General features: G+C 44.6%; 1 protein-coding gene across 1 annotated transcript in view; it reads right to left on the minus strand.

Annotated features, from left to right (window-relative positions):
• EYS (EGF-like photoreceptor maintenance factor) overlaps positions 1 to 27,066 on the minus strand; it is a 396,345-nt gene that overhangs the window by 15,259 nt on the left and 354,020 nt on the right. Inside the window, exons 23-28 of the mRNA XM_088665821.1 lie at positions 13,076 to 13,248; positions 11,313 to 11,495; positions 8,887 to 9,053; positions 7,896 to 8,040; positions 5,866 to 6,040; positions 2,911 to 3,083 (exon numbers count right to left, since the gene is read on the minus strand). Coding sequence (XP_088521947.1) covers positions 2,911 to 3,083; positions 5,866 to 6,040; positions 7,896 to 8,040; positions 8,887 to 9,053; positions 11,313 to 11,495; positions 13,076 to 13,248 — 1,016 coding nt within the window. The remainder of the gene's footprint in view (positions 1 to 2,910; positions 3,084 to 5,865; positions 6,041 to 7,895; positions 8,041 to 8,886; positions 9,054 to 11,312; positions 11,496 to 13,075; positions 13,249 to 27,066) is intronic.

The following is a 27,066-nucleotide window of genomic DNA, read 5'->3' on the forward strand; positions in this document are numbered from 1 at the left end:
TCAAACTTAATCCATCCCAGAAGTCCATTCCAAAACCCAAAACCAAGGCACGCTTTCCCATAGAAAGTAATGCAAAATGGATCAACCCATTCCAGACAATTAAAAACAACCCCTAAAACAGCTATTCAACATGAATTTTACTATCTAATGAGACCATTGATCCATAAAATAAACCAGCCTGCAATCTACTACCCAGTATCAAAAACTGCAGTGATCTACCCATTGCCATTGGAGGGACGAGACGGGAGCGGGGAGTTTAAATGAGGGTGGGGTGGAAACAAACTGGAGGGACCATGTTTTCCAGCATCTGCCCAGGCTCCCCATTCGCCCGGGCGAGTCCCAGGGCTTCTGTTTCCAGTTTGGGCAGCGTGACAAAGTGGCAGCTGTGAGCCGGTTGAGGCGTGCTGCCTGCGCGTCCCTGGCACGGCTGCACCGGGACGCGACTGCAGCACCGGAGCGTGGAGAGGAGGCAGTGGCTGCTCTCGGCTGTGCTCCTAGCCGCTGGATGCTGAGCCAGGGGGGCTGGAGCCTGCACGCAGTGCGAGCGCCCCGATCTCCCGCTTGGGCAGCCTGGTCCTCGCTTGCCCCCCCCCCCAATGCTACACCACTCATCTGAAAAACAAGAATGACTCCTGCTTTCTTAAATGCTTGGGCAAATAATTATTTTGGGCAATGAGTCATTCCAGCTAAGCTATATTGAACTGTTGCTCAAATACAGGGAGATTGTTTTTTCTTCTTCTAATCATCCTAGGACAACCTAAGTTTGGTTTGTTCTTCCACATCCCTGAGGACATTTCGTTCTGTTTGCTGCCCTTGGGTTGCTGGCAAAATTTGATTGGTATCCTTACTGCTTGTTATCTCTCGAAGGTCCTTTTGTGTCTCGGGTATTCTTTGACATATCTCCTTCCTGAATAGTTACTACTCTTGACGACCCCTCTCCCCTTGGTTTCCTACTCTCCGGGGCTACATGCTGCTCTCTCTTCTGCTTCTATGTCTGACATCAATCCAGAGACGGAAGGATGTTTAGGGGGGGGGGATAAATAGTTGCTTGTTTACAGGCTGTGGCTCACTTACCAGAAAAGAAAAGGAAAATTGTACTTTGCAAAAATCTCATGACGATTCATTATGCTGCCAACAGAAGGGGAAATGCGGTCAAGGATTTTAAGGCAGAACACAGTAGGCCTTTTCATGGCGAAGTCCACTTTTATTCTGATGCTCCTTGAATTTGAACTCACGGCACATCACATGAGGGGGACAGATCACCACTAATTAAAGATGCCCTATGCCAATTCGGTTTTTTACTAGTGTGTGAAGGGCTGTTGATTCTCAATTCATGCCGGAGGGCATTACAACGGTAAAAACACCAGTGAGAAAGAAATATGTGGGGCATGATGCCAGGGCAGGTAATTGTAGTAGCTGGTTTCAGCTGAATAATGGGCATTTATGGCATGAGCTATGAGACAGGATTATTTCCAGCAGGAATAATGAATGTATTGTGTGGTCTTGCGCAAGGTACCACAACCCTGCACATGTAATGTAGGGATAAAAAGAACCAAAGTAGATGTGTCTGCGGCAAACCCGTCTCTTTTTAAAACTGGCTGTGCAATAAGCATGTATAAATCAGGGGGAGTATGGATTACTTCCCTATAGCATTTTTCATGAACTGGATTTAAATACCAAAAGTAAGCCAGTCTGGGAGAAAAGTGGTGGGCGGGCAGCGGGCTGTGGAGAGGCAAGTGGTGAACACAGAGAGGGTTCAGCAATCCCATGGCCATTCACCCCCCCTTTTAAAAAATTGGATCCTCCTTCTACTTTATACCACATTAGGAGAGACCCCGTACCAAAAGTGATATGTATCTCACAACCCTGTATAGTTTGTCCCTAATACTGGTCTACTTTACAAAATTGTTCTAAGGATGATTGAGCTAACATACGTCAACACTTTAAGCACTTGGGAGTTCTATATAAACAAGCAATACCGCTATCCTCGGGAAATCTAAATACAGTTGCACACATTCAGTCTCAGACTAGCAAGGGGTTCCTGCACTTACAAGGTTTGGTTGCCTTGGAATGATGGTCAGTGGAGACTGTAGTGTCTTTAGGATTTACACATCTACGCAACCTGAGTAGAATTAACACCCTGACAGATCTTGCTTCCCCTTCCACTTTCTGGGAAGTTCTAAGTCACAGCCTGGGTCTAACCTTAAGTTAAAAAGGTAATGGGACCCCTGACCATTAGGTCCAGTCGTGACCGACTCTGGGGTTGCAGCGCTCCTCTCATATTAGTGGCCGAGGGAGCCGGCGTACAGCTTCCAGGTCATGTGGCCAGCATGACAAAACCGCTTCTGGCGAACCAGAGCAGCACACGGAAACGCCGTTTACCTTCCCGCTGTAGGTGCTTTCGAACTGCTAGGTTGGCAGGAGCTGGGACCGAGCAACGGAACCTCACCCCGTCGCGGGGATTCGAACCGCCGACCTTCTGATCGGCAAGCCCTAGGCTCTGTGGTTTAACCCACAGTGCCAACCGCGCCCCAACCTTAAGTTAGTTGTGTCTATTGGACTTCCGGTCTGCTGCAGGGGGAATGGATGCTGCTCTGTGTCATCCGAGTAAAGGATGACACGGTTCTGGCTGATAGGGCACCGAGGTGAGCGCCAGGGCTAGGCGCCCCCCGAAACCCCCCCATGGACGAATGGGAGGTATGTGGAGTGATGGGTGGGGGAAGCCCCATTGTACAAGTGGAAGTCTTTGTACAGGACTTTCACTAATAAGACTCATCAGTTGAATCTTGCATCACCACCACCGTCACCATATTCCCTGAAGTGTCATACCCAAATTAAGAGAAGCAGGTAAAAGGAAAACTCTCTGGCAATGCCATTATTAGAGGTCTATATTGGAGAGCTTTGCCTTACCTTGTTCACAGTAGACCCCAGTGGTTCCTAGTGGGCAGTGGCAGGTGTAGCCGTCAGGCAGTGGGGCACAGGTGGAACCTTGCCTGCACCTGTGGGGTGGCTTATGCTCAGGATCACACACAGAAACTGTCTCCATGCAGAATGCTCCTTTCCAGCCAGCGGGGCAATGGCAGCTAAGAAGAGAAAACCACAAGATATTATTAATCAGGGCTAGCTGCATGTTACAAGCCACTGTATAAGAGAGTCCCTATGCCCTTTTCTTTTTTTAAGGAAAAGTATCTTGGCGATGGGGAATTTGAAGAAGTGAAATGATGAGCTGAACCCTTTTCCAGCCTCTGCAAGTAATCCTTCCAGATGCTTTTCCTGATGCAGAATGCAAGGCACTTACTTCCTCTTGCAAGGACATGTTGTGAAAACCATGTGGGAGGTTATATGGAGCAGAGGGAGGTGGGGGTGTTGGAGATTCATTCCCTGTGTTTGCATTCATGGGATTGTTGTCTGTCACATGACAGTGTATGTTTACATTCCACAGAGTCGGAAGCGACGGAAACAGGATGTTTGCGTTACTGTGTTTCCTGAAGTGGGACTATTGTCCTTTGTTAATTCTCTTTGCTGCCTGATGCTAGAGAGAGAGAGAGATGTTGCAGTGCTTTGTGTGTGCTTATATGTAAATAAACATAGATTAGCCAAATGCTGAGTTCCGTTACGCAATTGGGCAAACTCTGCGGATCTGTAAGTGTGCTGATGTCAGTTGGCATCAGTCGCTGTGATGTTTGGGCTGAAGAAAGCTTTTGAAGCTCCTGAACAATCGACCAGGAGAGAGGGAACATGCCACTCGGGCATGTGTCTCTGCCAGGGTCCTACTCGTGTGTAAGAGATCCTAACACGGGGAAGGGGTTAAGGGAAGTGGTTAAGGGTTAAGGGAAGCTCCTCTGCTGCTTCTCTGCTCCAATCTTCCCCCACCAAAACTGCTTTTCTCATTAAAAAAAAAAAAAACAGGGTAGGCCCTAAAAATATTTATCTCAGGCATCAAAGATCAGGGGGAAGAGCTGTGTCTTTGGCACATAATGGAAATGAAGGTGCCAGACACACCTCTGTTGGGGAGAGAATTCAATTTCTTAGGGGCTACCACAGAGAATGGCTTCTCCTTCTTGGCCACCCTCTGAACATTCGAGGGCAGAGGAACTACCAAGAGGGCCCCTTCTGCTTTAGACACTAAGGTGAACACCACGAAGCCCTCCTCCTTGTAGGAGGGGGTACCAAGATAATACACCTGGACTGCTGTGCTAAATGTGTACCGCCAGCTACTGGATTTATGATCCTTCACCACCACTATGCTCAACTGCCATTCAGGTGCTTGGAAAGGCTGATCTCTGTATAGAAGCTTATTTGGTCCAAGGACTGCATTTTTAAATGCCCTGTGCATTGCCGTATATAAGCAATGATTCCATAATGATGCATTTTAGTTTGGTAGTGGGGGGGGGGGGAGTTGGAACGCAGTGATAGGACACCTGCTCTGCATGCAGAAGGTTCCAGATTCAATCCCCAGGTAGGGGTGGCCCAGTCCTGAGACCCTGGAGACCTGCTGCCAATCAATCTAAACAATAATCATCTAAGAAAGACTGGTGGTCTGACTTAGCATATGTTCCTGTGAGTAGAATACTATTTTGGCTTTCTTGCATTGTTTTGACTCCAAAACGAGGCACCTCTGCCTGCACAGCAATGCGCCAGTTTCTAATCAATTCAAAAGAATCACCAAATGCCAGGAGCTTGTGCATATTATTTTCAACTCAAGCGTTAGCTAGATACCCAAATAGTTATTGCCCAGCAGAAACCTATTTTCTGTTTTTCCACATCAAGGGTGGTTGGTCCTAGAAACTTATTACCAGAGGTTTTGCATGCCTGTTGGAATGCATTTCAAATACTGTATTTCTACCTAAACGAAGAATAGGGGTTTGCCCAGCCGAGGAGCCAAATGCAAAGTTTACCCTAAAAAAAATCTACAGGAAATGGTGTGCATTGCTACACCTATTAAAATCAGCAGCATTGTCCCCATAGCAACAGGCTCTCGAATTTAAATGCATTGCACATCATGTCAAAACGGAGGTTCTCTGACACATTGAAGCGATTTCTCAAAAAGTGAAAAGCCCCTAGGAGGAAATGATTCCTAGGAGCCAATATGATGTCTGAAAACAAACCCAGGCTCTCTGAGGAACAGAGCTTTTAAGAACAGCAGGAAGAGGAGGAGGAAGAAGTCTTTTTGTAGCCATGCTGCACGTAAAGAAGGAATGGGGAACCTGCGAGCCACCAGATGTTGTTGGACTACAACTCCCATAATCCCTGATGGTTGGGCCATGCTGGTTGGGGAGGATGGGAGAAGGAGATCAAAAACATATGAAGGACAGGGCCGGCGCACTCATGAGCCAAGGTGAGGTGACCGCCTCGGGCGGCAAGATCCACAGGGGCAGCAGATCCCGACGTGTATCCTTGGACAGCCACAGGTTTCTCAACCCCTGAGGTAAAGCACATGCTCGACATGCAACTTTAACCCCTTTCAAAGCCAGATATGGTAGTTGTGGTAGAACGGGGGGGGGGGGGGGAGAAGAGCCAGGGTTAGTGCATCCATAGAAGATTTGGATGTGCATCTAAAGTCTGGTTAAGGGCCATAGTTCAGTGGTAAAGAATCTGCTTTGCATGCAGAGGGTCCCAGGTTCAATCCCTGGCATCCCCGGGGAGTTGCTGGGAGAGAACCCTGTTGGGAATCCTGGAGAGGTGCTGCCAGTCAGTGTAGACAATACTGAGTTAGATGGACCAGTGGCCTGCCCCAATATAAGGCAGCTTCCCACGTCTTAGTTTACATTTGACTAATGCCCATGAGAACCACTGTGTTAAGGCAGCACGGGCTTGATGCATTTCTCATGCAATAATAATTCACCCAAACCCATTTGCACTTACTAAACAGTCGAGCCGCTTTCCACGCACGTCCCCCCATTTCTGCATTTTATGAAGCGGCACGGAGACTCTTCACACTGTCCTACGCTGCGACCAGCATTCGGGTGGCCTTCTGGGATTCCTGGGGCTTTAAATGGCTGGTCCCTCGCAGTGCGAACTCGTATGTCGAAAATGCAACCTCAAAAGCAATGATAATAATAATAATAATAATAATAATAATAATAATAATAGTAATAGTAATAATACCACCTCACTCGTCTGGCAATGCATTTCAGCAAGAAGCTTATGGAAGAAAAGAAAGGAAAAGATGAACAGATGTGTTTGATTTTTGCCGCTGTGGCAAAGGCTTGCTCAGGAGGAATTTATTTGCCACAATGCTGTATGTATAGCTAACTTAAAGGTATTCATATGAATATATTTCTATGAAATTAGGAGGCAAAAGACAGTACACAGCCTCAGTTTTAATCTCATTTAGTCATGGGTGGTTCTGTAAGGCTCCAGAAAGAGGATAATTTAAACATGCTGCAAAAGTGGCCGATGTCTGTATATGGCTGAGGTTACCAACCTTTCGGGGCCGATGGGCACATTTGCAAACCCAACAAACTGTCATGGGTACTGTGTTGTTGCAACTGCAAACACATGCCCTAAAACAGGCATAGGCAAACTCTGCCCTCCAGATGTTTTGGAATTACAACTCCCATGATCCCTAGCTAACAGGACCAGTGATCAGAGATGGTAGGAATTGTAGTCCCAAAACATCTGGAGGGCCGAGTTTGCCTATGCCAGCCCTAAAACTATACCTATGGATTCAGACTCACTTTACCCCCATCCCCACCAATTATTTTGGTTTGGAAAAAAAACTGCCAATCTCCCATTTGCTGTATGTTTCCCTTGCTGAATCAGAGGCACTGTAGGTTCCATAACTAGAAAGGGGGGAGCACCTGGCTTTCAAAAATTGAGTTTGCAATACTGAGCCCAGATATGGAGATGCAAGATTCATTGGACTCTATGAGACTTGCTCCTGAGTAGGAAGGCAAGAAGGCCTTTCCATTCTGCCCCATATTCATTGGATGTAGCATTGTTTACATTCTGCAGCAGTTCATCTTCCATCAAAAACTACACTATTTGTTTCACTGTCCACTGTGGCAAAATTACCTAGCTTACTTTGCCATTATGTTGCTGCACCTCATTCATTTCAATGGAAAGGAAACACAATGCAAACGGGGTGTGTGTGTGTGTGTGTGTGTGTGTGTGTGTGTGTGTGTGTTAGAAATCAATTACATATAATTTGTGGATTGAAAGCAATAACAGTGAAGACTAATCTTATTCACTGGATTGAGTTCCGCTCCAAACATGGAAGGAATAAATGAACACCGGCCATTTTCACTCCAGCTTCTGTTTTTGTCGGCGTTCTCTGACATCTTTACTCCTGTCCTGAGCAGACATAATTAGAATTGCACTGCAAATATATGCAGGTTTCAGTTTTGAGAAGCAAAAGGGAGTGTGATATGGGAGGGCGTCTTGCTGCATACATGGGCAGAAGCCTGGCACGTCCTGAGGATACCAGGTTATCCCCAGCACCAGTAGGTTGTCTCCTGATTACCCAATCCAGGTTCAAATCTAATGCAGATGAAGAGCTGCAAATTCTGTGGAAAGCCACCTCCCAACAGTAGAGTTTATCCCAATAACACCACCCATTCCTATAGCTAAGGACTGGGGAACCTTTGGCATTCCAGATAATGCTGGAGTCCAACTCCCATCAGCCCCAGTCTGCTGAAGCCCCACCCGCCCAGCTCTTCTGCATCACATTAATTCTATAATGCCATCTATGTACATGTGTGCTTTACAAAGAACAGGCAAGACTGGCTCCTACTCCAATAAGCTTACAAATCACAGGGGAACAACCAACAATGGGACAGATAGAGGTATGGGGTGGGTGTGATAATATGTTTAATGTAAATGCGAAGAGTTGCATCCAACATTAGTCATGCTCAGAGTAAATCAAATGCAATGCAAGTGAAATTGTTAGTTACCTTGAAAGCCGTTCTTAAAATTGCATCCATTCGGTAAGAGTTCTGGGATGTATTCAATGTAACCTCCTACGTAAAACTGGCTGAAGACATTGAGCCCAACCAAAGTTCCCGGAGATGTGATGGTTTTGTTTTCATGGTCATCCACCTTTCAGACAAAAGCGGAACAAAACCAAAACCTGTTATTTGTGGAGCAAATTGAGCAGATCTCTTATCTCATCCCCACAAGCTTCCAAACATGAAGAAACCACCAATAACGTGTTTTGTATAATTACAGTCTAAGCTTCAAATCAGTGAAGGGTTAGAAGGCACTGCTGCAATTGAATAGTAAATACATAAATAAGCAAGTTGTATCCTTCCCACCCCCATTTCCCACTCCAGTATCTTTCTCAGAGTGCTCTAGAATTTCAAGAGCAATTCATAAGGGACAGTGTGTGGGGGTGGGGTGGGGTGGAGAACTCCTTTTGAAAATGGAGAGGGGCTTTCAACAACCTCATTGAATGAAGACTTCAGGACACAGTACAGTCATAATTTGTGTTGCGTTCCGCTCTTGTTATGGACTTTCAGCTTACGAACGCGGCAAACCTGGAAGTGTTTACTTCCGGGTTCGCTACCCGCACACGCGCAGAGGCGCTCAATTGCGTCGCACACATGCGCAGAAGAGACGCTCCATTTGCGGACTTTTCGGGGCGCAAAGAGCACCCCGAAACGGATTAAGTCCACAACTAGAGGTACCACTGTACATGAATATATTTAACTCTTAGGATTCAAGAGTATATATTTTAAGTTTTGTTTGTATGACAAACTTAATAAAGGTTATATAGAGTATCCTGCCCCTTACACCAAAGGAGCTCATATATGGTTCTTCTAATTTTATCCTCACAGCAACCTTGTGAGGTAGGTTAGGCTGGGAGGCAGGGACCAGGCTGAAGCCACTTGCAACCACCCCATCCTCAGTGAGTTTTATAAGCATCTCTTCCAAAGGAAGCATTACCTTCATCCAGCCATCCTGAAGAAATCTGCCAAGACTGACCACGTGAATATGCCGTGTCAGATCTAGCAGCTCACTAATGATAGTGGCTGTTCCAGATCCTAGGTTGTAGCTGTACACCAGGTGGCCACGGCGCAGGCCTAGCACTAAGAAATCATCGCCATTAAGACCTGGAGTAAGAATAACCACAAGGGGATACATTAAGGGAGTGAGTCTTGGGTTACATTACCAAAACGAAATGACAGGATGCAAGAAATGATCGCCTAGATACCAGAGAGGGACTGCAGCTAATATCATGTGCCCACCGCTTCCCAAGCCAGCGGTTGAGAGTGCACAGGAAGCAGAGTAAACAGGACTGCGTGCAAATCCAGAGTTTGCCTTCTTTTACAAGGAGGTCATTGCAGGCTTACGGCATTTTGTAATGTTTTAGTTTAGTTGTTAACATGCAGTTTGAGCAGAGGTCCGACAGGCAACCAAAACCCACTGCTCCCACTTCAGATCTCTGCAGAATAGCAGGACATCATCTCTGTTTCCACGTTGCTCTTATTCTTAATCCCACTCAAAAACTAGTCCGGTGGCATAGTGTAACAGGAATTTGGGGAGAAGATTCATGGGCTATTCCCCCCCCCCCCCAGAGAAGGGGGGATAGCACAATCAGCTGGAGGACCAGGGTAACTGACAAGTCCTTCTTGTTCTTGCTAGTGAGTGATGTTGGCTAGGGAATGGGGCTTTCAAGTTTTACCAGTTTGTTGATTAGCACAGAGGAAATCGGAAACTCTGCAAAACAAGAGGATGGATACTTCTTTCCTTTGATGGATTTCCTATTTCATGCTGGCAAGATGACACAGTAACACTGCTTTCCCAAATCATTTGCATTTTTAATTAAAAGTTCATTTGAGAAGTGCTCGGAAACTCCAACTGGCTCAAAGAGCTGCAGACAGATGGTTGACTGGGAACATGCAACCCCCTTGCTAGAGCAGTTCCCACACTGGCTACCTATAAAGCCATATACAGCTTAGGTCCAGGCTATCTGAAAAGTCTATTTCCTCATGTGAAACTGCCCAGGCTCTGAGATCTTCACAGGGCCTTCTTGGTGGCAGCTCCCAGGATTTGGAAATCTCTCCCGAGAGAAGTTAGACTGGCTCCCTCCTTGCTGTCCTTCTGCCGGCAGGTGACAACTTTCTTTTTCCAACAGAAATGGCTGTTTTTGAGGAAAGGGCTGGTGCTGTGATATTTTTATTGTAATTATCTGTATGTGATCACACACACACACACACACACACACACACACACACACACACACACACACACCTCCCTACTTCTGCATTATTATTATTATTATTATTATTATTTGGAAGGTGTATATCAGGCACCCCCAAACTTCGGCCCTCCAGATGTTTTGGACTACAATTCCCATCATCCCCAACCACTGGTCCTGTTAGCTAGGGATCATGGGAGTTGTAGGCCAAAACATCTGGAGGGCCGCAGTTTGGGGGCGCCTGGTGTATATATCAAGTTCCAAGCTTTGCTTAATCTAACCATGTTTTGGCCTCAAATTCTCAGCCACAAAGCTTGCTGGTTGGTTTTTTTGTTTGTTATAAGGATAGCAGGTATGTCTCATACACACACACATATACATATAAAACAAGGGGGGATGACTTCTGAGTACACATATATAGGAATGTGCAGCCAGTTGTCACAGTGCAAAGTAAACTGGTCTTCCTAAACTTTCTCATGTTCCTTCCATCTAGTGTTCTGATGCCCCCTGGTGGCTTTACATAGATTTGTGTACAGATTATTTTGATGAAAGCGCTAAGACATTTCCTCTACTTTCGTTCAGTCCCCAACAATCACATTTTAGCATTTGGATGATACCCTACGCAAACTCCTTTCCACAGTAACAGAGGAGGCTGCTTTATACTAGGTCGGGCCATTTATCCATCCTGCTCTGTATTGTCTAGACCAGCCTTTCTCAACCTTGGGTCCCCAGATGTTGTTGGACTACAACTCCCATCATTCCTGATTGCTTGTCCTGCTAGCCAGGGATGATGGGAGTTGTAGTCTAACCATCTCTGGGGACTCAAGGTTGAGAAAGGCTGGTCTAGACACAGGCCTCTCTAACTGGTTTCTAACTGGCAGAAGTTCTCCAGGGTGACCAGCATCCAGGGTTGTACAGGTGTGCCTTTGAGACAGAATACCTGTCTTTTCTGAAATTAAAAAGTGACTATAAGGAACTTACCGGTCGAGAATCTTAACATAAACATTACTTTCCATGTAATAAAAATATAACAAATGCTATATGCATTTCTGTTAATGGTTCTAGAGGTGCCCAGAAACTGCAATCCATATATCTATATTCCCTCATTTACCGTACTTTGTCTTTGCCATTTGAATAACGCTCCCTCCCCAGAGAAACACAAATAACTTACCTTGACCCTTCTGACCAGTGAAAAATATCAGGTTGTCTTGCAGTGAAGAATTGTGGTTTGCCAATTGAAATTTCAGTTGGAATTCATAGTAGAGGCTGATGTTTGGAATTGCTGAATAGGCTAGGAATGAGGTATAACCAAAGCTATCTGTCCCACTGAAGTTAGGATAGGTAATATTAATAACTGTTTGAAAAACACAGAAAAGGATGTCGTTGGAAGAAGCACAGGTGAACAGCAAGTGATGGCCTAGTTCATATGGATGTTTTCTTAGCATTCAGAATTGAGAGCTAGGATTGGGTTCTCCACACATTTCTCCCTTTTTTTGCAAGCCAGTTTCAGCATACCAACTGCCCCTGTGGTTTGATATCCTGGTTAGTAAACTGAAATTAAACCATAGTTCCCCATTTGGCACATAACAGGGAACTATAGGCTAAGGGCCAAATTGATGACACATTACACAAACCCAGACCCTTGTATGGCAGGTGGGAGGGGGGCTTTAATCCTCTGACCCCTGCTATAAACTTCTCCCCCATAATCAGTGGTAGCTGACGACCACGGAGACTGGTGATGCAGAAGACCGGGAGTCCAACAGTAGGGGGTGCTTGAGCCAATGGTGGAGAGAGGCACAGCTATTGCCGGACAGAGTCAACTAATTTTAGTTCTGACCGCATCCTTCTCCCTACCGAGTTCCACAAGGGCAACACGGAAACAAAGGAGAAAGCTGATAGCCAATGCGCCACTCCTGGTAGCATGTAAGGAGGCAGGCAAACGAGGGCTGATTAAGGGCAGTCTGAGGTCGGTGGGGCAGCGCTGCATTTGCCCTAATGGACCAACCTCCACCGCCCACAGTTGACATGCTCCTATTTCTTTCCACACCCTTATGCCTCTTGTGTCTGGCTGAAACCAATTTTGAAGAGGGTTGCCTCTCCAGGTCCAATGTAAAGTCCAGGTCTATACTAAATTGATTTGCTTTAACTCACTACCTGTGCCCTGGTGCCTGCCTCATCCTTTTTCTCTGCCATGCTTAACCAAGGCAAGGGAGTAATACTCACTGCAAGAACTGCTTATAAGCAATGTCCAGAAAGACAGGGATTCACGGGAGCTACATGCCTTCTGGTTCTCAGCCATCTTGGGCATGGCTGCACATGTTTGTAGCAGCATTCAGGAACATCAAAAACCATGGGAACCACATCACCCTGGGTGCTGGTACACATGTGTGAAGCAGCATCTCCTGATTGATGCCTGACACTGCAAGGAGTCCCTCTCCACCACCCTTGTAAGTGTAGGGAAAGAAGTGGGGCTCTCAGTAGGTTAGGGGTGTGGCAGGAGGGCTCCAGGCTGACTTAAATGGGTCCCATTTCAAATCGGATGCAACTTCAAACACTCTAAATGAATCCAATTCAACTGAATAAACTGGAGGGAATGTTCCTATTGATTATTTGTTTGTTTATTAAATATATAATGCCCCCGCATCCTCTGACAGGGGCACAGGATGGAAAATGAACAAACTGTAAACCAATTAAAACATCTAAACAAACAACAATTCCAGTACAGAGGCATACTGAGGATTATAGATCCAGTGCACTAAATTGTATGTTCTTGAACATCTGAAAAGTAGGAAGCAGAGAGAAGTGATGAAGTCAATTTGCCCAGCAACAAAAAGGCTATTTTTTGTCATTTAACACAAAGAGGCTTCAATCTCTCCTCTCTCTGATCTCCCTCTCTCTGCATTTGACCAGCTAAATTCTGCATTCTTCTCTTACCATCATTACAAAGGATTCCAGTCCTTCCATAGGGACAGAGGCACACGGTGTCTTGGCTGGATTTTGGAAAACATGTTGCTCCATTTCCACATGGGTTCTCCTCACAGGTTGAAAGCTGACATAATTTCCCAGAGTAGAGAACAGAGCATTCACAGAACCAGTTCTCTGTATCACTGTTAAAATTTAAAAGAAGAGAAAGGTTACCAAACAGCATTTGTTAAGAAGGGGGATGTAAGAAGGTATCCATTCCCATTCCAGCCAGTGTTCATCGCATGCAGCACCGTTTCCACTTGGCTGCAGTTCAGCATCCAGCAAAGACTACATTATTCAACTCATTTGTTCCCTGTGGAGGAATTTTGCATAATTAATTGAGTGATCAATCCCATTATCATTATGTTGTTCCACACCATTAATTTCAATGCAACAGAAACACAACACAAATGGGGGGGGGGAGAGAAGTGATAAATTATGTACAGTTTGTGGAGTGAAAACAACAACAGTGAATACTGGTTGCATTTGCTGGATTAATTTCTGTTCCAGATACTGAACGAATAAGCGAATTATCAGCAATTTCTGCACCCGTTTCCATTTCTACCAGAATCTGCCTCTGAAAAGGGGAGGTGAAAATCTTACCTACCTTTCTACCTCATATTGCAGAATATGTCTGTCAAACCTAGTTGTTTGCTTCCGGTTCAGATTTATTTCTAAGCCTGAACCCCAAGTCCCTGCTTTATGGTTCATACAATTCCGTTAATAAGATTCAAACCCTTGAAAAATATTCCCAGATTTTCCATGGTGTTCATTTCCTCAGTGTGTGTAATCCTCTGAGGGCTTCTGGTCAATTATCCGTTGTGTTGTCTCAGCAAAATGAATTTGCATGTTCAGACCCAGAGACCTCCCCCCAAATAAATTCACACGACTCAAATTTTGGTTTAGTTTTTTTGGCAGAATTTAGGCCACAACTTTATTGATTACAGAAAGTGAGTGGTTGCATAGGCTCTGGTTCGACTAGCTCCCTGCACCCTTGCAGGTAACGCTGACTCAGGGCCCCAGCGTAGGTCAGCCAAGGGTGAACAGCTGGATAGGTGGAAAGCTGGGAATAGACTATGTCCACCACACAGATGTCCCCCTGGACTCAGGCATGGGCACAACCCCTTCTCAGGGGTTGACGAAACCATTTGAGTCCCTGGATTCCTTTAACGAAATACCCTTCACATAGGGATGGCGAGAGCGTTCTCCCATCCCTATCACCTGAACCAGTGCCTATCTGCAACCTTACAAGTTGTGATGATTTGCTACGCGGCAGGCGAAACCCAAATGGCAACAGCCAATCAGCCAAGTGGGGGAAATTCCTGCCATGCCCCTGTCCCAATGGCAGACGACACACGACAGCATAACAAGGTCATGCGCAACAAAGCCTTAAAAGTAGGGAGAGGTGGGTGGGTGTTCCAAATGGATGCACCAAAAGAGGAAGCTCTGGGTCACGTGCATGGCATATATAGGTCCCTCGATCCATTTGGACTGCGCCCCATTGGCCAGAATGAACCCAACATTGAGGGACCTTCCAATTGGGTGTTGTGGCTGACCAATCTTAACCACCCACAATAAAGGGTGTTGGTCTCCAGGTCTCACCGCAACACATGCCCTCTTTGAGGGAGGACCCGATGAAACAACTGCTGTCCCTTCAAGGCCAAAAGAAAGTGTGAGGGAGAAGAGGTGAATGTTTCTATATCTTCATCTTCAGTTGCATATCAGCCGTAATGGAAGTGAATATGAATTAGAGCGTCCAGTGAAGTTGCAAACACCCCATGCATTTAAAGCACATTACTTCCGCAAAGGATACAGGGAAGTGTAGTTTCAAAAGTGTGCTGGGAATTGTAGCTTGGTTAGGGGATAAGCTACAGTTCCCAGGGTTTTCTTTTGGAGGGAGGAAGCCATGTGCTATAAATGCAGTGTGTGGATGATGGTGCTATAGTTCTGTGGAACGCTTACTCCACAATAAAATTACTTAAGTCTTAAAGATACTACAGGACTCTTGTTTTTGCTGCCACAGAATAACATGGCTGCCCCTCTGGAAATCGAATCACAGGAGTCAACATTCTCCCTGTAACACCATCTGATGTAACCAGATATTATGGCAACGTGGTGTTTTCAGAAACAGCCACACCACTCTTTCCTTCTTTTTCCTATGCTACAATATCACATTGGGAGTTTCTCTGACACCCACACCACTTGTATCTCTGTTGTGGGGACAGAGAAACTCACAATGCAATGATGTCTCTTCACATGTTGGCCATAGCAATACGAGAACCAGAGACTGGGGCCCTTACCCTCTCTTTTCTTCCCCTGGTGTGCCAATGAGAATGTCAGAAACATGACATTCATGTCATGACTCAGGTGGTGAATATTGCCCCATACTATACACATAGAACACTTGTCTTGAGGGACTGACAATGGATGCCTATTAGACTTTGATCTAGTTTTAAGGTCCTGCTACTTACAGCTCTGGATCAGGTTACCTGAAAGTCTGACTCCCTCCCCTTCTCCTTTTAATGCCCTGATAGTGACCATTAAAAAAGAAAAGAAAAGAACCCACTTAGTCTTGTCCCACCTGATGATTATCAGCTTGTGCTAGCTTAGTGGCAGGCTTTTTCACTAGAAGCACCAATGCCATGAACACACACTGCTAAAATACAATAAGCCCCATCTGCATTGGCATTCCCCCAGCTTTTGAAGCCACGTCAAGGCATTCCCATGATCTCTTGACCTGAGTCTCCCATTTTTAATGGTGTTTAGTCACTTCAGTGGTATTGCTCTATTGTATATTTTAATAATAGATGTTTATATTTTAATGTTTGTAAATTTTTTATACTTTCTAAACCAGGCATCCCCAAACTGCAGCCCTCCAGATGTTTTGGCCTACAACTCCCATGATCCCTAGCTAACAGGACCAGTGGTCAGGGATGATGGGAATTGTAGTCCAAAACATCTGGAGGGCCAAAGTTTGGGGATGCCTGTTCTAAACCACCTTTAAAAAGTGCCATTTTTTTCTAGAAAAAAAGGTGCTGGAACTCACCATGAACGCCTCCCTTGTTCTCTTATGACAACAATGGCACCCACCTGAGAGGTGCCGGGACAGAGTTTCAGCGAGTTCTGGCTGAAAAAAGCCCTATTTTAAGCCTATTTTAGCACTGGGCTGGTTGGCTTGATGGGTGGGGCCTGAATCAAGGCCACAGATCAGGAATAATTAACATAGTGCCTTCCGGATGTGTTTTTTTTACCTCCAACTCCAGTTACCTAGCCTTTGGCTTCCTAGGTAGGACTAATGGGAGTTGTCGTTCAGCAACACCTGGAGGGCACAACATTGGCTGCCTCTGGTTCAGCTGATAAAAGCTAAGGAAGTGAGTCTTAAAAAGAGTCTGCTACATAGACAATGAAACAAAACACCTAACCAGATAATAAGGAGAAAAAGCTCCAGAGCCATGGAAGCTGTATTTATTAGCAAGAGAAAATGAGTACTCCTCCTGACACTCCTTGGGCCTAACAGTTCATTAGCGTATTTCAAAGGAGCCCACCCACAGTTTCAAGGCGCAGAGAATCTCAGCTGGGAAGCCTTCCAGAATGAATCCGCTTGAATAATGCCTCCAGACAGCTTTTAAAAGAGAAATGGCTATCAGCTGCAATAATACATTTCTTATGAATAGCCTTTTGTGTGTATAGAGGTAGTGCTGGAGAGGAGAGCCAGAAAGAGGAATGTAAATGGGTGTGTGCCACCGAATACCCTGTCTTTTCAATCATTTTGATAACTGTGGCATGCCACTCATCGGCTCACATGGGCACCAGTCTCTCAATGGCTAGTCATTAAGCACACGATCTCATAAATTTATTGGCACCATCCCTGCTGAATGGGATGGCGCGGTGTTTTTGCACAGCCCCCACTCATTTTAATGGGGCTTCTGGTGGGAAACTTCTCAATGTCTTCTGTTCAAAGCATTGCAAGCGGGGGAAAGTAAGCCCCTTTGAACTAAGAGGGCATTGCATCTGATAAATCATTCATGGGATTAGGCTGCAAATATTTATTTCTGCATTTGAAAGTTAAGTTGTGAGTGCTTGGGGAAATAGCTATTCCCTCTTAAAAACAAACACTTGCAGTTCAAATATTCCTTTGCTTTATTTTCACAGGACGCCGTGCTGGGGCTCCTTAGTTATTTCCCCCTGATGGTTTTGGTTTTATTTTTATTATTTCCCTTACTCTGTCATAATCGGACGTGCCAAGTGTTACTGAAGGAGGGAGAGCCAAGAGGGGGAGTGTGGGCATCGCAAAAGGAGCATCAATTGGCACCAGAACTACACCAAGCTCCCTGCACCTGGCAAGTCTCCCCCTCGCTGGTCAGGAGCAATGCCCTGCCTTGTAGGAATCCATACTACTGTACTGGAGGAACGGGAAGTTCTGTTACATGCATGGAAGTCTGTGACTGTAGCATACAGCAAGAAAAACTAAGCAAGTTGCAGCATTCTGCATATGGGGACATATGAGAAAGCAGGAGGTCAATTAATAGCACATTGCAAAAGTTTTTGATTCATGCATGCACTACCGTTTGAAACTGAAGGTAGAGTACGAAGCAGTAGTTGGAGGTCATGCTGCTACAGATGCAGAAGAAAGCAATTACTCTGTCCCTTCATATTTTCCCTTTTCTGTACATAATCCTTCTCTGTTATTTGGGCTGTCCAGTCTTGTAGGCTGACCTTTTACTTTCCTTGATGATTCAAGCCCTGCATTTTGTGTATTTCCTCGGTGATGGCTATAAATTATGAAAGTTATAAAAAAGCCTCCAAAAGTGTGAAATCTAATGCTATAAAACTCAATGCTGACATTTTTCAAATGTGCAGTAAGTGTGATTTTGAGAGTTTTGAAGCACTGGAAATTAACCTGACCAGATGATATGCCAGATGAAATGGATTCACAGTGTTAACAGGGGGAGAAAAGCCTGCCTTGCAGCCTGACCTTTACCGTTGATACAAAAGGTCACTTGCTCTCCATTTTTCCAAATGGGATGGGGTTAAAGAGACCCCATGGGACTAGACTTTGTTAGATTAGGCATTTAGGACATTAGATTAAATAGGAACTTGCTCTCTCATCATAACATGGTGAAAGATTCTTCAGAATATGACCTTACCTGAGATTATCTCTGTAAGACACGTTAAACTTGGATTTTATCAGAGGGTGCATATTTAGCAAGAAGAGCTTACTAGGCAAAAATAACACACACATTTCATATAATGATAGAACAGTAGAGTTGCAAGGCACCCCAAGGATCATCTGGTCCAACCCTCTGCAATGCAGGAATCTCAGCTAAAGCATCCATGACAAATGACCATCCAACCTCTGCTTAAAAACCCCCAAGGAAGGAGAGTTCACAATCTCCTGAGGGAGTCCATTCTGTGCTTATTTGTAATTTCCTTTCTTGTGACCTCCAAGAACAGGCATGAGAAGGTAAGAAGAGCTCTGCAGAATCAGGCTAAAGACTTAACTCATCCAGCAATCTGTTCTCACAGTAGCCAAATGGATCCCTATGAGATGGCTCTGAATACCAGCCTCTGGAGAGCACGAGTGGGAGAGTGCTGCTGTGCTCATCTCCTGCCTGTGGACTTTTCATGGGCATCTGGTTGGTCACTGTGGGTTAGCGAAGGAAGGACTAGATGTGTCATTGGTCTGATCCAATAGGGCTCTTACATGAGTTGGCAACAGAAACAACAAATACCTGGAGCAATGGACTAAGACAGGCATAGGCAAACTTGAGCCTCCAGATGTTTTGGGACTACAACTCCCATTATCCCTAGCTAACAGGATCCCTAGCTAACACCCCATGGTCAGGGATGATGGAAATTGTAGTCCCAAAACATCTGGAGGGCCAAGTTTGCCTATGCCTGGACTAAAAGAAGGCCATATATGGGAACAGAATGAACACATGCAAAAACACACAGCATGCATTTGCTAACCTCACACAGTGCTGATAGCTAGCAAAGAAGCAAGACAGAGTTACTGTACTGTTAGAATGTAGGAGCCTGCCTTATACCACACTATTCGTCCATCTAGCCCAATATGATCTACTCTGACTGGCAGTGCAGCCCTTCCCTCCTATATGAGCCACTCTTTAAACTGAAGATGCCAGGATTGAACCTGAGATCTGTATGTTCTCTACCATTGAGCTGTGGTCTCTTTATCACACATATACATTTCTTTTTTCCTACAGTCTTCTCTAGAAAGAGATCAGAGTGGGATGAATGTATCTGTCCTGGGCAATGATGGTCTCTCTCTCTCTCTCTCTCTCTCTCTCTCTCTCTCTCTCTCTCTCTCTCTCTCTCTCTCTCTCTCATACCTTCTTCAAATACTAAAAATACTATCCTCTGCCTCTAGCACAGACCAATGCATTACATCTTGGTAAAACACAACAGCACATTGGCCAGGAAAATTAACCTTAAAGCAGCTGACAGCTATAAGGTTGAATAGCGCCAAGTGCATGGTGTATTTTTTATATTATTATTGTGGATGGTTTATTTGTGGATTAGCATAGTGTGCCCGCAGAAGGAGCACTATTTGCTTGCATAAATGTCTAAGGACAGGTAGGATGGGGGGGGGGAGAAGAGAGTTGTTTACTAGACCTTATTAATTTGTTTTCCTCCCCAGAAGCGGAGAATATGCTCTGATAGGTTTGTAAGTGGAAGTAATTAATATCATGCATTGCATACTGAACAGGTGCCTGCAGCTTTATCATTGCGGAGTTTCCTGGGCCTGCAATTTGTCCCTTCTGCTTACACTGGCAGCCATCCAAAGAAGCTGTTCTTTGCGCAGAAATAAGACTGCATGTGTAGAAAAGGGTGCGTTGGAATGTCGTGCACAGGGACCAGCATACTAAGCTGGTGGCAATACAGGAGAAAACCCACAGCTCCACACTGAGCAGGGCAAGTTAATCTTTAGCCATGTGGAAACTTGCCCATTGCTCATTTCGAAGGAAGGTATAATTATTTACAGACACCATGTACGGAGTGATGGATCAGTGCAATTATCTTTTCTTTTTAACCAGCAGAAAAGTCAACAAGGGACTTCAAATTCATCTCTTATGTGTAATCTTTTCAAATTTGTCTGACAAAAAAATAGAGGGGGAAATGTAATCAAAATCATGAAAGGACCTGCTGAAAGAAGTGGAAAACAGGTTTCGTTGGCTTAATTGTTTTTAAAAGGAAACATCTTGGCCTAGTTTGAAAGTGCTTCTTCACAAGGTGCGTAATTAATTTGTGGAATTTGCTGCTGCAAGATGACTCATGGGAATGGAGAGGCTTATCTTTCCCTCTGTTAGCGACATTTGGAGGCGAGTGCCAATCCCTTTGAAGCCCAAAGAGCACCTGTCATGCACATTAGGGGGGCATGAGCAAACTTAGGGGAACCCCAAACTTTGCGGAATTTTTAAAAAGCGGAGGAAACCACTAACAGCGCAACCCTAATGTATCATGTAGCATTTGTTCTAGGTACTTTGCATTGTGAGGGCTTGCTCCTGAAATGTGGCTTATAAACACTCTGGATGAATGTAAGGACTGGGTATTGTAAGTGGCCATGGAAATACAAGTATTTGTCAGCAGGAAAGAAGCAGAAAACTGGGGAAGGAGGACACAGTGGGTGGCTAGAACTCTGAACCAGAGTACTTCGCAATGCAAGATTTTGCTGTGATTCACACTAGTCAATGGCTATCACTCATGGAAGCTGCAAAGAACCTTCATGAGAGCACTTGATATAAGTTGCTGGAGAGTAACAGCAGAAGAGAGCTGTTGCCTCCATGATTTGCTCATGGACTTTCCCTCCTCAGTATATTGTTTTTCAGTTTTTCATAATATCCCACATATTGGACAAAATACAGAATATTTTCATAGTCCTGACTCTTGCACCTTATCTCAGTCTGCAGTGACCATCAGTTGCTTCAGACATGTTTTTTTGCCCAGGCTTTCGCTGACCCATAAGGTCAGACTGATTTTTTTTTGTTTGAATTACTGTTTTTATTCCTTTTAAAGACTTAACTGGTTTCATGTTGTATTTTTGTTTCAATTAAACTTCAATGGTTGTTTTTATGTTGTACGTCACTTAAGAGATATTTTAAAATGGCAAATGGTTTATATATGGTTTTAAATAAGTAATAAATAGACAGTGTCTCTTCCCAATTCCTTTTTATGTTATTAAAACCTACTTGTACCTGTGGGCATTAGACATCTGTTTGGCCATTGTAAATCTTTGCTCTAATTGATCAAGGCTCGTCTTAAACCCCTAGGTCTTTTTTATTTATTTTTTAAAAAATGGAATCAGTTTATATGAGGGAAAAGATTGAGCTCACAAGATATGTTGTCCGTAGTGTTAAAATGAAAGCCAGCTCTGTTTTTTGAGGACTTGGCTGTAATCCTGTTCTTCTTACCCAGATCTTGGTAACAACAATACAGCTAATGAGCCAAGCTCTCCTTTCGGCTATGGCTATGCACCCTACAGACGGGAGTCAATAATATTTGAAACAGAAGCTGCTGGACTGATGGGATCAGAGATTTGGCCTGCTTTCTCCTTAATATATGGAGTGCTTTCATTCTTTGTACATGTCGCTTGTGCTTATCAGGGATGGAAAGCTCAACTAGTTCAAACGCTTCCTTGCTACTACCTTCACACAGGGCCAAGAGGTGACTGTCAAAATGAATCCCAATTAGAAGATACCTTAATCTTCAGAAGGAATACCTTCAGGAAGCCTGCAAGCTGGTAGGTACACACATAGGAAAAACTGGGGGGGGGGAGTTCAAGCTAATATTTATCCAATAACCTTTACTCAGGGTCGGCTTTAATCATTTTACGACGATCCCCGCCAGAACAAAATACAAAGACACACAAACTTTCCCAAAGAACAAGCAAGAAAACCTAACATGCTTTCATTTTTTTTAAAAAGGACAACAGTAACAGTAAGTTGGTTTTCCTGCATATCTTGTCATGTTCACTTAGCCACTGTAGTCCATACATTGGTAACCTCAAGACTAGATTGCTGCACTGTGTTCTAGGGGAGACTGCCCGTGGCCCTGATTCGGAAGCTCCAGCTGGTGCAGAATGCAGTGGCTGGACTTGGGAGCAAACAGCCAGCAGCCTGTAAGACCTCTGCACTAGCTGCCCATATACAACCAGGATAGGTTTAAAGGACTTGTGTTGTTACACAAAGCCCTGAACAACTTGGGCCCTTGATCCCAGCTTGATCACTGAGAGCACCCAGAGGAGTGTTGTTAGTTGTGTGACAAAGGCCCGAATGGCATCACCTCCCAGACATTGGGTATTTAGTGTCATTGGTCCCATGCTGTGGAAGACTCTTCCAGGCAAGATGCTTTGGGCCTTCAGACCTTTTTATGCAAACAGAACTATGCAGTCTTGAATCATATGCATCTTGAACTGGTGGGGACACCATTTGCTATTTCCACAGGCAGTGAAACACCTTGGGTTGCTCCTCTTCCTTCTCTACCTGGGCAGCTTGCCACCCAGGGAAAATACCATTAATTTTAGTGGTTCCAAACTCAGCAGAATCCAGTTTTTAAAACCAAGTGTTTCTGCTTAGCTTTGTTGCTAGATGGTGTTGTTCTCTATCATGGCAATTCTCACAAGAATCAGTTTAATCACATCCATTAGCAGATTAAGTTGATAAACATCTAGAAGATCCCTCCTGCTTTCTTCCCCTAAGTGTCAGTAGCAACACCAGGGTTTTAGATTCAGTGCTAAAATTGGAGGTGTAAATAGTTGCTGCTTTCAAGACTGTGAAATGCATTATTCCTTGAGATAAATATCTGCCATTACATTTCCAAATAGCAAAGCTGAAAGACAAAGGAAGCCCATCACCAAAGCATGTGAAGTCTTGCCCAGTATGCCAGCTTAGCTTTCTTACTTACAGGTAAGTAGCCGTGTTGGTCTGGCGAAGTTGAAACAGAATAAAAAATGACAGTTCTCTTTCTCAAGCTCTGGGAGGAAGACCGTTCATTGCCTACAGACAGCCACCCAATCTTAAACAACTCCTCACCCACAATAATACAACTATCAGACTTAACATGGACACTGGTACCAGAGCCTGCAACAAACCTAGATGCCAACTTTGCTGCCACATACACCCGGACAACACAATTACTGGCCACAACAACATCAAACCTACCATTTAAGGACTATTTAATGGCTCATCTTCTAACATTGTGTATGCCATCTGTCAGGGGGACTCCCTACAGGGAGCCTCCCCCCATCATCCTGACCAGCACTTTGCCCAGCGACAGCGCTAGCAGCGGGTCAGGGGAAGCGGAATGGAGGAGGGAAGGCTCAGCGAGGCATCAGAGCCCCTGCACCACTCTGACCAACAAGTGGAGGAGGGACGGCTCAGGGAGACGTCAGAGCCCAGGCACTGCCCCAGCCGGCCAGGGGAAGAAGGGGTACCGCTCCTTCCGGCGCCCAAACTGAGGCACACGCCCAAACGCAGGGCGAAGGGGCGGCGTTTCAGGGTGCCCAGGTTATTATGCTAGCCCTGAAGCCGACGGATGCCATTGCCGGGTTCTGAGAGTGACTAGGAGGTCATGTTTTCTGCTATCTCTGCACTGTAAATAGTATGCACAATAAAACCTTTAAAGACACAACGGACTGGAGTGTCTTTACTCGGGTGTAGCCGCAACAACTCCCTGACACCATCAAATGCCAACAGCTCCCTTCAGCTCTCTATATTGGCCAAACAGGCCAAACCCTACACCAAAGAATAAATGGACATAAATCTGACATCAGGAATCACAAGACAGAGAAACCAGTAGGAGTACACTTCAGTCTCCCAGGACATTCTATACAAGATCTCAAAGTAGCTGTCTTATTACAAAACAATTTCAGAAATAGACTGGAAAGAGAAGTTGCTGAATTGCAACTTATTACCAAACTTAAAACCATGGAGAGACCTGGTCTGAATAGAGACATTGGATTCTTATCTCATTATACATGATAAAGTTATTTTTAGCCATCTCACCCCTTGCCTTTTCCTGTAATACCAATTGCAGTCGTCAACAGGTTTCCCACACCTATCAGCCAATCACCCATTCCCACCACCCTTCTGAGTAATACCGCTCCCCACCCTCTCACTATATATAAGAGTCTGGTGACTTCTGTTTCAGTGTATCTGAAGAAGTGCATGCACACAAAAGCTCATACTTATGACAAACTTAGTTGGTCTCTAAGGTGCTACTGGAAAGATTTTTTTTAAAATTTTGTTTAGCTTTCTTACGTTAGACTCATTTCGGTTTGATGAAAGTTCAGCGATATGTAATTCTGTTCAAAAGGCAACATGATTTGGAACAGTGGAAAGAATATGAAAATTGCAATATGTGCCAGTTCTTATTTTGTTCTTTGCAGAAGGAGTGATGTTTATAGCTACTTGGATTGCACAACATATTAACATTCAGGCGTTGGGAAGAAGAAGAAAATCTCCTGGGTTTGCAAATCTAGGTCAGTGTTAAAATCTCAGTTATAGCAGAAGGATCTCAAATTGGTTAATAGTGCATTTTTTCCTCTAGTGATATTGAAGTGTAGTGGTTAGAGTGCTGGATTGGGACCAGAGAAACTGAGGTTTACATCTATACTCAGCCATTTCCTTGGAGGAAAGGCAGAATATAAATGTAGTGAATAAAATATATAACCACCCCTAAGATTAATTATAGTCAGTTTCATGTTGCTAATGGCTTGATTATTGATGTCCAATAAATCCACATTAAAAGGATAACAAGAACTGAAATAGAATTCTTTAAGTGAACTGCAGTAGACTAAAAGTTGAAGTACACAAAGACAGGTTCTCACTTAAGTTAGGCCTGCACAACTTCTGGCTCTCCAAGCTATACATAGCTCACCAGCCATATATTTTGACCTACCAAGTGCAACACCCACCCTCTTTTTACAGTCCCAGCAGGCAGGTATTTTACTGAGATCCTGCCATGGCACCGTGGCTGGTTGGCTTGGGTGGGTTACAAGTTGTACAGGCCTGATTTAAGTCCAGTCTCTCATCCACACTTTTTGAACCTAAATGCCATATCAGTGCATGCATGAACTATACCGCGACTCCCAATTTTTCTGCCAGGAGAAGATCCAGTGCTTGGGTGGGAGACTTCATGTGCTGGATTTCTAGGGCATATTTATAGCTGCAGTGGTAGTTAGGTATGTAGCTTTGCATATACAGTCCATTGTATACAATGCTTTCAATGTTTTTCGGATATCACCATCACCACCACCACCATCTGTAAAAACTCTTAAGGGAATGAAAATTCCATTGGCTGCACCAGAGGGCCTTAAGTGATTGGATGCTGAGAAATTACATCAATGTGATGGATACCCAAGGCCTGGTTACCTCTATGGCAAAATTAGGTGGGTAGAATGTGGACACCAACATGGTGTCGTCTACCGCACCTGCTGTAGACTAAAACTCCCATATTTCCTGACCACTGGCCATGCTGGCTGACGTTGTGGTCCAGAACATCTGAAGATAACCACGTTGCTTTACCCCTGTTGTCAGGGCCAGATTTAAGTTTGATGAGGCCCTAAGCTACTGAAGGTAATGGGGCCCTTTATATGTCCAGCTGTCCTTTGTCAACAATAAATTGTCGCTGTTTTTTGTGTTGAATATATGCTATATATGGACCTAATAGGTATCTAAAGCCATTTGCACATAACAAAATATGTATTTTATCAAAGTAATTGTTGAACTGAAATACAATTAAGAAGTATATTAATAGTGAAATACAATTAAGAAGAAGTAAATTAATAGTGAAATAATTATTACATCCAGGTTTTTCCCCTTTTTTTGTAGGGGGGCCAAGAGAGTGTGGGCCTAAGCTATAGCTTGTTTAGCTTATATGTAAATCTGGCATTGCCTGTTCTAGTCCTTTGGATTCTACCTGGAACTTCCTTGGATTCAATTAGTCTCAGTGTTATAACTGCCAGCTGCCTCCTGAATGTTATAAATGGGGCAAATTGAGTAGAAACTGCTTTGAGCATGGTTGACTATGGTAAAGCAGTGTACAAATAATTGATGATGGTGGTAAATTCCTACCTGCAGAGTATACTATTCCAAACAAGAAATAGGGGCACGAAGCCCCATCCATTGCAGATTGCACGTCAGAGCTCAGCTCATTTTCTATTATGCTAGTTCTTTATTTGCAGAGTTTTCTATGCACTATTATTTATTATTAATTTGTACACTCCTTATATGCCAGATGTACACAAACTTTGGAAAAAGTGATCTCCACTTGTAGTCTTAAATGCTGCAACCTATTCATCATCTCAGGGATGTGGGTGGCGCTGTGGTCTAAACCACTGAGCCTCTTGGGCTTGCCGGTTCAAATCCCCATGACGGGGTGAGCTCCTGTTGCTCGGTCCGAGTTCCTGCCAACCTAGCAGTTTGAAAGCATGCCCAAAAGTGCAAGTAGATAAATAGGTACCGCTCCGGCGGGAAGGCAAGCGGCATTTCCATGCGCTGCTCTGGTTTCGGTGTTCCGTTGTGACAGAAGCGGCTTAGTCATGCTGGCCACATGACGCGGAAAAACTGTCTGCGGACAAATGCCGGCTCCCTCACTCTGTAAAGCGAGATGAGTGCCGCAACCCCAGAGTCATCTGCAACTGGACTTAACTGTCAGGGGTCCTTTAGGCCACCATTACCTTTTTATTCATCATCTCAGAACTGTGTGACATCAATCGGTTGTGTAACAACAACAACAACAACAACAACAACAATTTATACCCCACCCATCTGACTGGGTTGCCTCAGGCACTCTGGGTGGCTTCCAGTGTAATATAACACAAGTAAACATCAAGCATTAAAAACTTCCCGATACAGGGCTGCCTTAAGATGTCTTCAGAGAGTCATGTAATTGGTTGTCTCTGTGACATTTGATGAAAGGGTGTTCCACAGGGCAGAACTGAG

The sequence above is a fragment of the Zootoca vivipara genome, chromosome 3, assembly GCF_965207765.1.
Source record: "Zootoca vivipara chromosome 3, rZooViv2.hap1.1, whole genome shotgun sequence".
NCBI classification, from domain to species: Eukaryota; Metazoa; Chordata; class Lepidosauria; order Squamata; family Lacertidae; genus Zootoca; species Zootoca vivipara.